This window comes from Chelmon rostratus, chromosome 12, assembly GCF_017976325.1.
Source record: "Chelmon rostratus isolate fCheRos1 chromosome 12, fCheRos1.pri, whole genome shotgun sequence".
Taxonomy (NCBI): Eukaryota; Metazoa; Chordata; class Actinopteri; order Chaetodontiformes; family Chaetodontidae; genus Chelmon; species Chelmon rostratus.
Genome location: NC_055669.1, coordinates 4,783,746 through 4,798,377, shown reverse-complemented (window position 1 = coordinate 4,798,377; position 14,632 = coordinate 4,783,746). Strand labels below are relative to the sequence as shown.

The window sequence follows — 14,632 nt, the reverse complement described above, 5'->3', positions numbered from 1 at the left end:
GAGTTTTTAATGAGGGAGAAGGACCTGGTGAGATTTTAAGGATGCCTCAATACATGTGTGGGGTGCACTTTAAATAAATAAATAATGGCCAAGTTGAAGTGGAAATTGGTAGTGTAGGATGCAAACTGTTGTCTTTACTCATCGGTCCTCCTAAAATCTCCAGCTGACTAAGTCCTGCTGATACACTCTCCTCTGTCGATAATTATTGACAGGGAGGGATGTGGCGGTTTCAGGTTTGAGTTTGTGTCCTTGAGTTCTACCTCTGTCTCGTGTTTCCACAGAGCGGATCAACCCCCTCCCCTCCAAGCACACACACACACACACACACACACACACACACATCTCTTCCCTGTAAATTTCAGGTGCGTGCAAGGCTAATGGCTCCTGGAAGAGGAAAAAGCAGAAAATCATTAAATGATAATTGCCCTCAGCTACAGACCTCTCCCTGTCTCTGTCTTGTTTTAGCCAAAGCGAGAACAAGGATTATTAGGCAAAGCGTTTACTCTGGGTAAGGTTTGGGTGCTGTTCAAACATTGAACCCCTGTCATAAACAAATAAGCCAAAATAAAAAGCGTATCTCTTAGCACTGTACTTTGAAACATTACGTTTCATGTAAGCACATGGTCCTTGTTATTCAAGTCCTAGTTCCTGGAGAAGGCCGGTTTCCTTTGACATGACAAGCAGAGTAAGGGGAAAGAAACAAGAAAGAAAAAAGAAACGCAAGGAGGCAAACAAGAAAGCAAAGAGAAAGAAAGAAGAGAAAGAAAGAAACAACACACCGTACGAACACAATAACACTTTACTTCTCTTCCGTGGAAACTCTACCCAAATATGTGGAAATCCTCTGCTGGAATTTATGCTTTGAAAACAAGTGGCGAGGAGGAACAGGGGGGGATTACGGCTCCCTCTCTTTCACTGCGGGATCATAATGATGATAAAGAGTCAATTACAGTCTTACTCTAAACAGTGGTATGCACACAACTGAGGAGACAGCCAGTCTGCTGGCTTCCCTGGCTTCCTTTTCACTCTTTCCCACTTCTAAAGACGATGATGCGCAGGGTCACTTTGTCAGCCAGCGGAGATGGGCAATATCGCCTTCAGCAGGGAAAGGGAGAGGGGAAATTGGACAAATTCAATATGGATATCGTGGCAGGCAACACAAGTTTAATGGCTAAACACTGTTGGCTAGCATTGTTGGCAAAGTTGTCCTTTTACATCTCAAAATGTTGCCTCTTGCACAGTCTTGACTGGTTTGAGGGAAAACACCAAACGGTTTCAGGAGCCTGTGCTCCTGTTGAGAAGCATTAAGTTAGTTTATGTGCTGCATCAAGCATTCAAGTGGTTTATAACTCAAAATAACATTTAAATTACTTGGATCACGTTGTGTGTTGTACTGCAATTTGCAGTACGAAGTGTACAAATCGAATAGAGAGAGAGGATGAAAGGAAGGGAAGTCTTTACCTGCACAGAGTGAATGAAAATCTAATATCACATTTCTAAGCTGACTGATGGATGATGATGATTGACTGTTGTATAGTTATTAGTTGTGGCTAATCTTTTTAAAGTAAGCGAGAGGAAGAAAGAACATCCAACATATCGAACATAACAAAAGCATAAAGCATGCAGTAACACAAGCAAAATATGAGAACGGAAAGAATGCTATTTGCAGAAAACCACACGCACCAAGACAGCACTGAAACTAAATGTAAAACATGGACAAGAAATCATGAACATCGTCAAACATCAATCTAAAAATCAGACAGTGACAGATCAATAAAACAGAATATCAGAATATAAGAGCAAGGAGAAAACAACGTGGCCACTACAATGGAATGAGTTTGATTTGGTCTACAAGAGGATGTGCAGGACGAGTTGATGTAAGCACACTGTGTTCGTACTGCACTGTGTACAGTATACACTCAACCCACTGTGTGTGAAGGCTGTGGAGGTTTCCATGTGTTCTGCATCACCATGTGAAAAGTATTGTCCCTACTTGCTAGGTATTATATTTCATGCAGAACTGTGTTGATAAACATGCATTAATTCATGCAGAGACAGGGACAGTTGATACAGAAAGTGTAACACTAGTGAAAGAGTAATTAGATGAATATCTATGATTATTCTGCCTTGTGGTTCAACAGCCTTTTTCATAAAAGTATCCAAAAACAAAACAAAACAAAAAAAACCCTAGAACAAAAAAATACTTTTTGGCTTCTAATGATGGGATGCACACAATTAGCCATCTACCTTATCATCAATGGGAAGGCTTAAAGCTGCATTAATAACATTTTTGGCCACTTCAGGGTGTTTTTTTTCCATTAATGTTATGTCTCTCAGACCCGGAGCGCCAACATCATCATCCCATTGAAGTTGTGTTCATGTCAACCTGACACATGAGTGGGCTTATGGACAGGAAAACTGAAACAACAACCCAGTCTGAAGCCCTCTGTTGAGCTGCGTGGAGCTTTAGAGCTGAGTGATTTTCCATGAATGTATGATTTTCATGGACATGGTATGTTAACTACACCAAAAAAGACATGTTTCCTGAATTTACAAGGATGAAATTAACAAGCAGAACTGGCGGATTCTGTGCCAGTAGTGTATTTTCAGCCTCATGACCATATATTACCTGCTCTACTTTACTGCCTGTGCTTTTGTGATGCCAAATCCTGCCTCTGATCTTACTGTATGTTCCATATGCTGTTTATATAAGCATACCAGCTCCACAATAAATTCCACCTGCTCCACGTCGGCAGTAGTTCCAGTTCTCCTTCTCATACTTCATATTTGATTCCTCTATCGTGAATAATTAGTATATTAAACCAAAGTTTAATGTAAGATATTACATGTTATTAAAGTCTAGTACTTCAGCAGTTGTGAAAAAGTAGGAAGCTAAGAAACGGCAACAGCTTCCAGAGTTTACAGTTTACAGTTCTGGTTCATTTACCTGCCCTTCTTTGTCTGTCTGACAGCTTGGCGATCCATTGTGCTTCCACACATGGCTGATCATAGCGGGTGTGAAATATTTAACACCTCATTAACATCCTGATTTTATTTGTCTTTCACCTGGGACACAGCTGATAATAGCACTACCGTAATGTAATTCCATTGTGCTAATCACCAACGCTAGCAATTAACAGCTCATTTTGTCTGGTGTAATGGAGTTACTGTAATGTTTCTGTTGTGTAGTTATGCACCAGACGACCAACAACTCACTGAGCAGCAGCATAGTTTATTAACCAAGGCCTGTACACGCGCAGTTATCTGTCTCTGACTGACTGTACAGTTTGTACCCCCACCAGGTGGCCTAGTTTCACTGCTGACACGTAATATTCCTGTGAATATGAGTACGTATTACTGCGTTTTTGAACGTGGGCCATGTTTTCTGTAAAGGAGGGGTGACTCGTAACTTTCTCAACTGGAAAATTCTGCTCCTGTTTGCTGGTATGATACTAAGACATGTGTTAAATTGGTCGCCACTAAATGGAAGTGGACAAGACCAGTTGAGGACAAGGCAGGACAACAGAAAAATACATAGAAAATACATCTGTATACATACAATACAGAAGAAAAAAAACACAGTTATTAGTTTGACTCTTCTTCGTTAAGAGTCAAACTGAAAGAATCTGCCTCATCAGGCTTTTTCCAACTGAGCATCACCACTTCAACCAGTGAGAGGAGCAGCAAAAATAAAATAAAATGAAATACGTGATACAAGTGACGTAGACAAATGTCACTGTCCAGATCTCACACACAGGTTAAGGTTGGACTGCCACACACATACAGAGCCTCTGTTTTTGTTGCACTTGACCAGTTCAGTTTCACAACCTGTGCTTGCCATGCCTGCGTTACCTTGAACAGACTCCCACATATAAGAAAAAACACAAGGTGCAAATGACAGACAGAGCTTCAGATCAAGCCATTAGTCTACTGAATGTACTGTTGTGTGTGTGTGTGTGAGCATGTTCCTCAGATATTCTTCCCAGCAGCAGGTTTAGAGTGTGTGAGAGGGGTTCATCAGTCAAGCACACAGGTTCAGTCTGTTCACTGTGAGCGCTGTGCTTTTCTGTTTTGTGGAGGGCGCTGCGGGCTCGCTGCACTTTCTGATCATGGCTGTCTCAGGATTTTGATTCACGGTGTGTTCCCAGCTTTAGGGTTATGGAGTGGATGAAGTCACTGCGAGTCCTTAAAATGCATGAATACAAACATGTGTGTCTCTGCGATGTTCTTGAACCCCAGGCCCACCCGATGTGGAGCAGCCCTGCGATCCCAGTCTCCAGGCCTGGAGTCCCGAGCTCAGCCTTTATGACACTAATGTGACCTCACCATGTCCCAACACAGAGGGCTGCACCCTCACGCTAAGGTTCCTCCACCCTATCGTTCCACATGCTCTCACCCTCTGGGTCACCTACATCTCTTCAAGTAAGTGTCACTCCATAACAGCTTGATACCATCAGTTTGCTGTGTGTGAGATAGCACAAACCTGAGGAGAAACACTTTGTCCTTTGATTAAATGTGTATCCTGTTGCTGTTCTGTGTGCATAAATATATGTGCCTGAATGTGAAATGTGTCATTATTACATTTACTGAACGCAGCAGGAGATGTAATACATCAGTCAGCAGGACTTCGAGAAAACAGTACGCAGTTTGGAAATGCAAAAAAGAAGTTGTTTGTGGTGAAATGCTGGGAGACTGGAAGCGTAAACAGTGTGCGGTGAGGCTTATTAAACAACGAATAGACGGCAAGTGACGCAAATTCTCCGCATCCAAAAGCCTCACTTTGAAAGCAGCTGCAGAAATTGATGTAACCAGTAGCCCAAACTCCTGAGTCCTGCCTTAGCTAGCAAACATGAGCAGATTTAAACTGGTGTGTTTATCCAGCAAGCTTGAATTTTAAACTTTATCACTGGTTGTTGCTTATGGCAGGTGTGATTCTTTGGACTCTTGACAGATCTCCTGAAGGTGTGATGCACACAGTGTTTTTTTCAGCTAACCAGGAGCTCATTGTTCTTATATTTAACCAGGAGAGAAATGCTTGAAAACCAGCAGTCACATGTCACTGTCCATGAACAGATTTAACCCTTGCTAATCTGTGAAATGTAGAAGCACAGCTGGATATTGTAGTTCAAAATAACAGAAATGACAGCCATCTGTATTTTCCCTGTCACAGACAACCCAGCCATAGCCAACATAGAGCTGATAACGGACACAGGGAAAAGCATTAACCTCGGACCCCAGCACGTCTTCTGCGACATGCCCCTCACTTTGCGCCTCGACACCCTCAACGCCGCCATCGCTGCCATAAAACTCTGCACCTTCGATGAGAAGATGGAGATCGATGCTGCTATGCTGTCTTCGGGCCCTGGCAGCCCTCTGTGCTCCAGCTGCCAACCTCTGCTGTACAGGATTCAGCGGCACCCACCCTTCACCAGCAAACCCCCCCCACCTCAGACCCAGCAGACGTTCACTGACAGGTAGACGCTGGATACTGTTGGGTGTTTGTAGAGGTCATTCATTTGCATTTTACAATTAAGTTTGAGCAAAGATTGCCTTACAGTTATTTTTCTGTGATATTTTTCAACAAACGCAAATGACATGGCTTTCCCCTCAGCCCTGGCCACTCCATACATTGCAATAGTAACCCCAGCTTGAGAATGAACCAAAAACATGTGAATTGGGTCAGCAGGCATTAATGGCATTAGCATTACATCAATGTGTGAAATGCGCTTAGAGACCTTTTTTGTTCCTGCTGTAAATCAGGAAAAGCTTTGCTATGCAGGAGGTAACCACAGTGCGTAATGAGAAGTGACAGGTGTGTTGTTTTTCCATCCAAACCACCCTAAAATACCCAGAACTCCACCTGAGGCAAGTTCCTGAGCCCGGTTTTCTCTCAGGTGTAGATGAATATTTATAACGTGGAAGTTGTGTTCTGCTAACTCTGGGGAGACATACACAAACACATGTAGACACACACACACTGCCTTGTCAGACATCAGAAGCGCTGAGGGCTGAGGGCTGAGTCATTTAGGGCCAACGTGGAGCGCGAGTTCCACAGCATACCTCAGATCTGCTAATCCGCAGTTATCTGTCTCTCAAAAGTGTTTGGGTCTGGTTCTGTTTGAAAAACTCAGAACACAAATGTTTCCAACATGCGGATGCCGAGCTGTGGCTACTGATCCAAATCTGTTTCAACAAGCATATACTCAATCAAAAGCACGCTGAAGTTTCGGGGCTAAGTTGAATCAGTTTGTACAGTATCCTGTCTCGGATTGTGGGGTGTCCAAATGATTAACCAGGATCCAAATGCACCGCCACAAGCCAGTTTTTTTATCTCACCAAAAAGCAGCCCTCCCAAAAAATACCCTAAATCTCTCTCCTCTCATGCTCGCCTGATACAACTTGTACACAAAAAGCCGATAAGTACCTGCCAGGATACGACGGCTGTGTCACATGATTGCTGATCATTCGGGGCTGATTTGAAAAGCTGTGGCACTCTGAATTTCTGAGAAAATGTTGCCGTTTTACCGAGCAGGGCGGATGTTAAGGTGGACACAGCTTCAAAAACAGTTTATTTTTCAGGGAACACGTCTCCTATGTTACACAAGCTGTGTCTAAGTGCAAAAAGATGTAAGAACCAGTGGGGATTGAGTTATGTGGGACTGAGGAGGGCAGAGAGGGGTTGATGTGAGGAGAAGAGAGTGTTTGAGAGCAATGAGTTTGGAAATGAAGGGAGAGGGAGCAAGGGGGGGGCGGGATAATGGCGAGAAGGGAAGATGAGAAGAAGAGGAGAGAGCGGGGAGACAGAGGGAATGGGAAAATATATAGATGAGCATAGAGACAAAAGATATGTGTGGGAGGCATAGAAATGAAGCCTAAAGTGGAGGATACTGTAGGTGAGGACAGGAGAAGCAAGGGGTGAGGGGGGTAAGACGGGACAGAGGGAGACAGCAGAGGTGAGGGAAAGTAAGCAGACGCTTGAATGTGAACCAAATGTGAGCAGCAGAGGCCATAAACACCAGCAGTGACTGCTTGGATCGGGTCCTCCGCCGTTTCCTCCTGCTGAACTCGCACCACAGTTAGCACAGTCTGACTGAGGAGGAACGATGAGTGAAGAGGACAAGGGGGGCTGCTCAGTTCATCAAAGCATTTTGCATTAGGATGTTGCCGTCCAGTGTGAGTGTTTAGGTTAGAGTTTGTTGAAAAAAGGGTGTGAGGCGTCAGTGAATGAGCTCAGAAAGCAGATCACCCTTGTGGCTTCAGCAAGGATCGGGTTGTGCTCGATCAGAACCACCCGGACGTCAAGTGTGCACAGTCGCTCTGAACATCCACACTCTCTCCCCGTCGATATGTGTTTCCCTTCACTGTAACCTGAACCTAACCTTATCCCTAACCCCAGCCGCAGAGGGGGTTGCCACGGAAAACACCTTTCTTACAGAGGGAAACACTATCTGAACAGGACCAGCCATCACAGAGAGGTGATGCGATATGGTTTAAATACCGGGGTAACGGTGCCCATTTTCAGACTGCCTCACCTGGAACACATTCCTGCCGTTGTGCTCGGTTGTTCACATGAAAGGTGTGAGAAATAATTGTGTAACAAATGATTAAAGAGAGGCAGAGAGAGGAGTTCAACCCCTGGCTCCTTTTCACCACAGCGTGATTTCAATTCAATTCATTTGTGTGGCCTTGTTGCAAAAGCATCTTGTTCTCCTTGGATCACATCTGCACACTCAATGTTTGTTCACTGTTTAATACTTACATGCAGTATGTTACGCTGCTGGCCTCGGTGGTTATTCAGGTAGCTCATATGATCTGTGTTAAAGCGAGGAACTTTCATTCTGTGTTGATTTTGGCAGCCCCTGGTGTCATAAAGATGTTGATCTGGCCAGTGTGTGCATTTGTTTTGGAAGCGAGTGAACGAACGAAGCGCCTTTTTTTAATTCTATTTTTCTTTTTTAAACAGCTGTTTGCATACAATGAGGTAATGTATCTATTTCTGGCTATGGAGGATGTCTACCTGTAATATTATGACCTACCTGTAACAAAGTAAGTTGACAAGTGGAGAGGAGTTAGTGATCAGTAACAGAGTAGGTTGCTTGGTAACAGTCATTTTGTTGAGAAAGCCCATATCACATACCTGTCTAGGAGGCCGATTCACGATCGTTTTTGAGTCCTTTCAAATCATGTTGAATGACTAATGTAAGGATGACTAATGTTTTCGCCTGTGACCGATCACTATCCTTTTAGCTTTCTTTTGTTCTTAGGTAATTTTTTTTTTTGTCTCGGCTGATCCTGTCCCAGTATCAGTCATAACCACAAAATATAACATCAAAAATCTCCTCCAGCTTCCTTTTAACTGGCTAACATCTACTCACTGCTAAACAACGGCTCCTCTGGCCAATTGTTCCATCCAGTTTTTTGAGGAATCAGACCCCTGGGACAGACATTAACAGTAACTAGACAGAAATAGCCAATCTTGTCGCTGATGGTCTTGTTTGCTTATGTAGGTCATATAGAGGCATCGGTATTAAAATCAGACTGTTTCATACCAGTTAAAATCTCCTTGTAGTATGTTTTATTGAGTTTGTAGTTTAAAATAGAATTATGGGGGAAGTGTGGAGAGCAACAAAGCAAAAGAGTTAGATTACCTAAACATCACCATAGTTATCACAAAAGGATGAGAAGCCTCTGAGAGCGAGAGCACTGTGGCAGAGGGTTGAAGGATATATCCAAGTATAGATACAGTACAGATAAATACGGAAGTGGGGAGTTTTTAAAATTCTTCTTTTCCATTTCTGATCCATAATTAATAAAGGAAATTTGTTGAGTCTGGAGAAACCACACAGACCTTAGATAATGAGTGATCGGTGCTCCTCCTGGTTAGCTTTCGCGCCAGCCGGATACAGAGGCAGTAGATCTGTGCTGGGAATACAGGGAGGCTCTTTTTATAGACACAGCCCACCAAAACAGATCAATAGTCCCGACACTGGAGCCAAGGTATCATTACACACGCTTCCTGCTGTGGGGCTTTAAGGTCATTGAATACTGCAAGGTTACAGATAGAGGCCACTGTGAGTGCAAGTTTCACTTTTCTTGCTGCAATCCCATGAGCCATTGTTTGCAGGATTCATGCAGAATTGATTTGTTGGGGAGCATACTGCAAATACAAAGCTTCCTCTCTACATAGCACAAAGTAAGCTGTGGTATTTGCAAAAGAATTAGGTCATCATGCACTGCGCTGGCACCAGCCACCACAATAATTCTTTCTTATTTTGTCAAGTATTGAATGAGTCATTAGTATCGATCAACAAGCCTGTAAAGATTATATGATCAGTTTGTACCGTGCAGAGCAGTAAAAAACGTTGCTTACTGCTCCTCAGAAGAACAGAACAAACTGTGGACTTCTATTTAATAATTTTATTATGCCAAAATAAATTTACAATTTGAAACCATCACGAAACCATTTTCCCTCTTCACTCCTCTCCTCTCCTCTCCTCTCCTCTCCTCTCCTCTCCTCTCCTCTCCTCTCCTCTCCTCTCCTCTCCTCTCCAGCTCTGTCAAGCAGGGAGTCAAGTACCAGTACATGATCCAGGTGGAGGCAGACGGCCTCCTCAGCGATCCCTCCCCGCCTCTCCTCTACACCCATGGGCAGCCTTACTGTGGAGATGGCCTCATACAGGGGTGTGTGCACTTCAGTGGATATATTAACATGACTGATGATGGTGACTGATTGCACATTGAAAACGTAGATGGCATGGGAAATGAAGGTGGTGCTGATGACGCTCTCTCGCCGCAGGTCAGAAGAGTGTGACGACAGTAATCTGTTGGACGGTGATGGCTGCTCTAAGAAATGCCACAAGGAGATGGGCTTCAACTGTAATGGTGAGTCCCGTCTCTGGTCCATCTTGGTTTCACACACACGCACACACACAAACACACACGCACACACACATATCTACAGCTTAAAACTGAAAGCGTGTTGAGCAGTGGGGTTTCTCTCAAAACAAAGGCAACAGCCTATAGATACAGCCAACACCATGCTTACCTTGTAAAGGAACAGACACTAAATCGCCAGAAATCTCTCATTTGTGCATGCAGCAGTATTAAGCAAAAAAATTAAATAAAATAAAAAATTCAAGCCAATCAGATGTAATTTACAAGACGTAAAAGCTTCTGGCTTGAACTGGTTCCACAAACCATTAATGTAGGATCACCGCAATATAAGAGAAAACAGATGAACAGAAGGGTAAAAAGTAAGTTTTTGGTTTGCTAAGTCACAAGTCTTGTTTGGAAATCTGAAGCATCTTGACATTAGGCTGGCAGAGAAACCCCAGAAAAACACTTTTCAGCAGTAAAGTACACTGTTCATTCTGAAAACTTATGTCAGGCATGTTTCTTTTGTTAAATAAGGTTTGGCCTTTAAACAATTTCAAGCAATCAACGCAGGCCTTGATATATTGATAAATGGAGCTTATTGATTTTTAACAAAGATCATGTTGTGGGTTTGGATTGGACACTTGCTAAAATCAGCTCACAATAACAGTCGTGTTTTAGACATTGTTGCCTTTTCTCATTTTATTTGATATGCTTTATCTAAAGTAAGTAATACGTTTTTTATTATCAAATCACATCTGCAACAGTCGGCCAGCTCTCCCCAGTGAGAGAGATCATAACCAGCTGTAAAAGCCTTTGCTTCTGACAATTGTTGTACAATGACCCCATAGTTAAGTGATTGGAGGCCACCTTGTAGTTCCGACCGCCAGAATCAAATCATGCAAGGGGGGGTGGTGTCATTATTTCTAGTCCTTTCTTGTTTCTTTTTTCTTTTTTTTTACCCAACAAGAAGCTTAGACTTATGAAAGAGCAACTGTGTTTAGGGTTTAGGCCAGGTTAACGTTTAGTGAGGTCCAGGCAAGAATGCATTATTTGTTCTCAGAATCAACAACCAAAGATTTATGGTAAGACAAGAAGCATTAAGAAACAGTTCATTTGTGGCTCAGTGAGTCATGCGGCTGCTAGAAAACAACTTGGTGGGTGTTCAGCATTTAGTTACTGAAAAAAGATTCACCTGTTAAGGCTCTTTAACGTTTAAACTCTGACCTCAGGTTCTGTTTTATGTTCTGTTTTTGTTCTCGTTTATGCTTCTCACTCTAACCTGTATCCAGACGCACATAAAGTGCCATACGCAGTGGCGTTAATCAGTTCTGGTAGATGCAGTGAGTTTGCAATGACTGTCCACTTTTCCATTATGTGCCACGCACTGATCAACAGACCATCCTTCTTTGCAAAGTATCCCAAAAAACGATTGCAGCCCTTTTGATATGAATCCCATATATAGTTTTCACCCATGGGACCGGGGCCAATCGTTGCTCAGTGAACTCTGGGCCAGGTGGTTAAAAAAGCAGTAAAAAGTACCAAAAACATGCAGCATAACATGGCAAAAGACAAACAAAGAAGCCACAGTGAGTGCCCCAGTCGTTTGTGAGTCCACCACAGGACAACAATACTTTGTGTCTGCACCCTCGCCCAGTCTGAAGCATGCAGACAGGCCACAACAGAAGCCTCACAGCACACAACACTGAAGGGAGTTTACCCAAAACACTCCATTGAAAGCAGAAGGCTGAAGACTCCGTCAACATATGTTTTTTGACCTTGATATTAGGTAAACACACTCAAAAAGTGCAAACAGGAAGCAGACAGGAAGCATCGAGAACACAGCCCTCATGCGTGATTTCATTATGTCACGTATAACTAGCTGTTTACCGCCGACACGCCCTGAATACTGCGCTGTATTGTGACACCTAGCATAATGGCCTCAAACACTCTGCGGGCCTTTCACGTCCGGCACATCCATGTGTCTCCAAGTGCCTCTGTTTCTCATTCAAAGACTTGGGCTGGATGAGAGCAGGCATTAGTCACAATGACATGAGAAATCAGCTCTACTGTTGTGGTATATGGTGTTCCTCCACAGCCTTAAAATTCATCCTCTGTCTAATGGAATGTCCGCCACAGTGCTCCTCAGTCGCCAGAAGTATGGCTTTTATAATATCCAACTTTTTGATGATTTTCTAAATATTCCACAATGTTGCTAAGAAGATGTGACAGGTCAGTTGAGAGGGGACAGTTTGTTAGTTACTTCCTTTTTAGGCCATGCATTGTTTCCACTAGCAGCCGGATGGTACTTATTCACGTGTGGTGGAAGGCTTGTGTTACGAGAGCTTGTTACGAGGATAAAATTTCCATCATCCAGTCAATTTATTTGTCAGGGGGAAACAAGCTGACACCGATCCCTCCTCCTCCTCCTCCACCACCAGGGCTCGCCATGCCGTGACTGAAGCTATTACATCTCTTGTTTTACAATAAAAGACATCATGACTAGGAAGGAAAACAATTTGGCAAAAACAGGTTTTTACAAATTGCAACACTTAAAACCAATTATTCAGTTGTAGTGTTTAGTCATAGACAGAATATTTGTTTGGGTTTTCTTGCCACATTTTCTTGACCCAGTTAACTCCAGCTATCCTGAATTGTCTTGCTCTCGTTCCGTGTTAATAGAATTTACCGTAGTTCTGCAGCAACCACACCAACTACTTTTATAGTCGCCCCGTCACAGACGAGCCATGGACGAGCTGCATTTGTTCAAGACGTGCTGCTTTCAAGTTGTTTTTTATAGATTCCACTGATTTCTAATTTAATTTTTTAACTGCCTGATTAAATAAAGGTTAAATTGCACAATATGATTACAGCATGCAGCCCTTAAATAAAAAACAGATGGTCCTAATAGTTAAGTCAAAGATTGTCAAGTAGTCCTCTTTCGAGAGGCTTGATAAATACACAGACTTGGAATTGAAAAGACTTAATCATTTTCACAGGTGTTGTCAAAGCAGGGGTGGGGTGTTTGGTGAGTTCACTTGGTCTAGTATTGCCAAATGAACTCGGGATGACAAAATGCCATAGAATTGTCTAGGCCTAATTTGCCTTTTATCAGAAACATGTTTCCGTCGACTAATTGAAGCCAATTGTGCAGCGCTGACTCTCTGACACGGCTCTGTCTGGCTAACTTCTGCAGCTGTCCAGATGTTAATGAGGCCAACCCTCTGAAGTGTCTGATGTTTTCCACCCTCTTTATGAATAGCTGCTGCATTACAAGCTGTTGTTCAGCTTATGCTTCCCGCTCTTTTTGTGATACACTGCTGTAGCACATTATGTCAGTACCATTACTCTATTGCATGTATATTCATTGCTCATAGCTCAGGGGGGACTGTGTTACGGGAAGTGTAAAAGCCTTTTTTTCCTGATATAACTCAAATGACATCAATTGTATCCTTAGTTAAGTATAAAATTCCTTTACACAGAAATAGTGTAGGACCTGCTGGCCTTCATTAGATATTACTGTCATCATTGTGTGTGTTTTTACTACAATATTTTTTTTCCTTTTACCAAAATCTTAAAGCATCCTTGAGCTTTTTCCATGGCACATCACTAAAGTCAGATTGAGAACCTTGTTGCTAGATAAATGAATGAAAATCAAGCCAAAAAAGTACATCAAAACTTGATGGTGAATGTTCGTTCTTGACCTTGGAAACAGTAGTTTAACAAAAATAAAACAAATCAAAAGCTCAAGGTCCGATGACTTTCCCTTTTTTGGAACTTTCAACCACACATCTGCATCTTGCTGAGCTGATGCAGAAGTGTCCATGACAAATAAGCAAACTCCACCGATGAAGACCATGAGATGTGGTTGAACCCTCAGGAATAGCCAGCGGACACTGGGTTTTTTTTGTTATACTACATGCACACTTGTTTAAGTTATATAATGTGTGCTCAACATATCTTCAGCAGTCTTAAAAGTTGGTCAGTTGTGTTTGTTGGCATGGCAATTAAAAAAAGAAAATCATGTAATTGAGTGGAAACACTCAAAAATGCTTTTCCCCAGTATTCTCCCTCCAGATGAATTCAGTCATGCATTAGACCTGAAGAAACTGCTGGACTAATTGACTAAGAAGAGGCAGCAGTTAACTGTCCAGTAATGACAAAATGGCATTAAAAAAGTACATAATGTTGCATTAGATTAAGTGTTATTACTCTGGTGCTAGTCCCAGCCCCCGTAGTATATACTGACTGTTTTTTTTCCCCCCTGGACTAATGTTGTTGAATTTTTGAGAGCTGTTAAAAATTGAGTTGATAAGAAAACAAAATTCTAAATTTATTAGCAGACACAATAACAGGCAAAAGCGATATCTTCCTGTCTGTATTTTTGTTTTGAACTAGAACAACTTTTGACAGTTATTTGTAACACATAATTCTGCTGTGACTTGGTGACTTATAGATACACATGGCTGACTGTGGTGCTTTTGGGATTACACTAACTGGCCAAGTCACACATTAGGTTCTCTTTGTGCCTATTAAAATTATGAAATTATTGTGATCTTCAATAATTAATTGAAGCCAAAGTTCATTTCTTACCATAATTTACAGTCTGTTGACAGCACAGAGAGTCAGATATGGTTGAGTTGACGTGGCTAACATTGAAAGTGGCCAACGAAAATACAAAATAGATTTGCTCAGATTTGGTTCACTGACAAACAGATTTGGATGGGAGTCTAACAGTGGGGGATGAGCGTGCACCCTG

General features: G+C 42.4%; 1 protein-coding gene across 1 annotated transcript in view; it reads left to right on the top strand.

The window, feature by feature from the left end:
• pappa2 (pappalysin 2) overlaps positions 1–14,632 on the top strand; it is a 66,694-nt gene that overhangs the window by 21,695 nt on the left and 30,367 nt on the right. The window contains exons 10-13 of the mRNA XM_041948812.1: positions 4,240–4,422; positions 5,171–5,474; positions 9,553–9,681; positions 9,797–9,882. Coding sequence (XP_041804746.1) covers positions 4,240–4,422; positions 5,171–5,474; positions 9,553–9,681; positions 9,797–9,882 — 702 coding nt within the window. The remainder of the gene's footprint in view (positions 1–4,239; positions 4,423–5,170; positions 5,475–9,552; positions 9,682–9,796; positions 9,883–14,632) is intronic.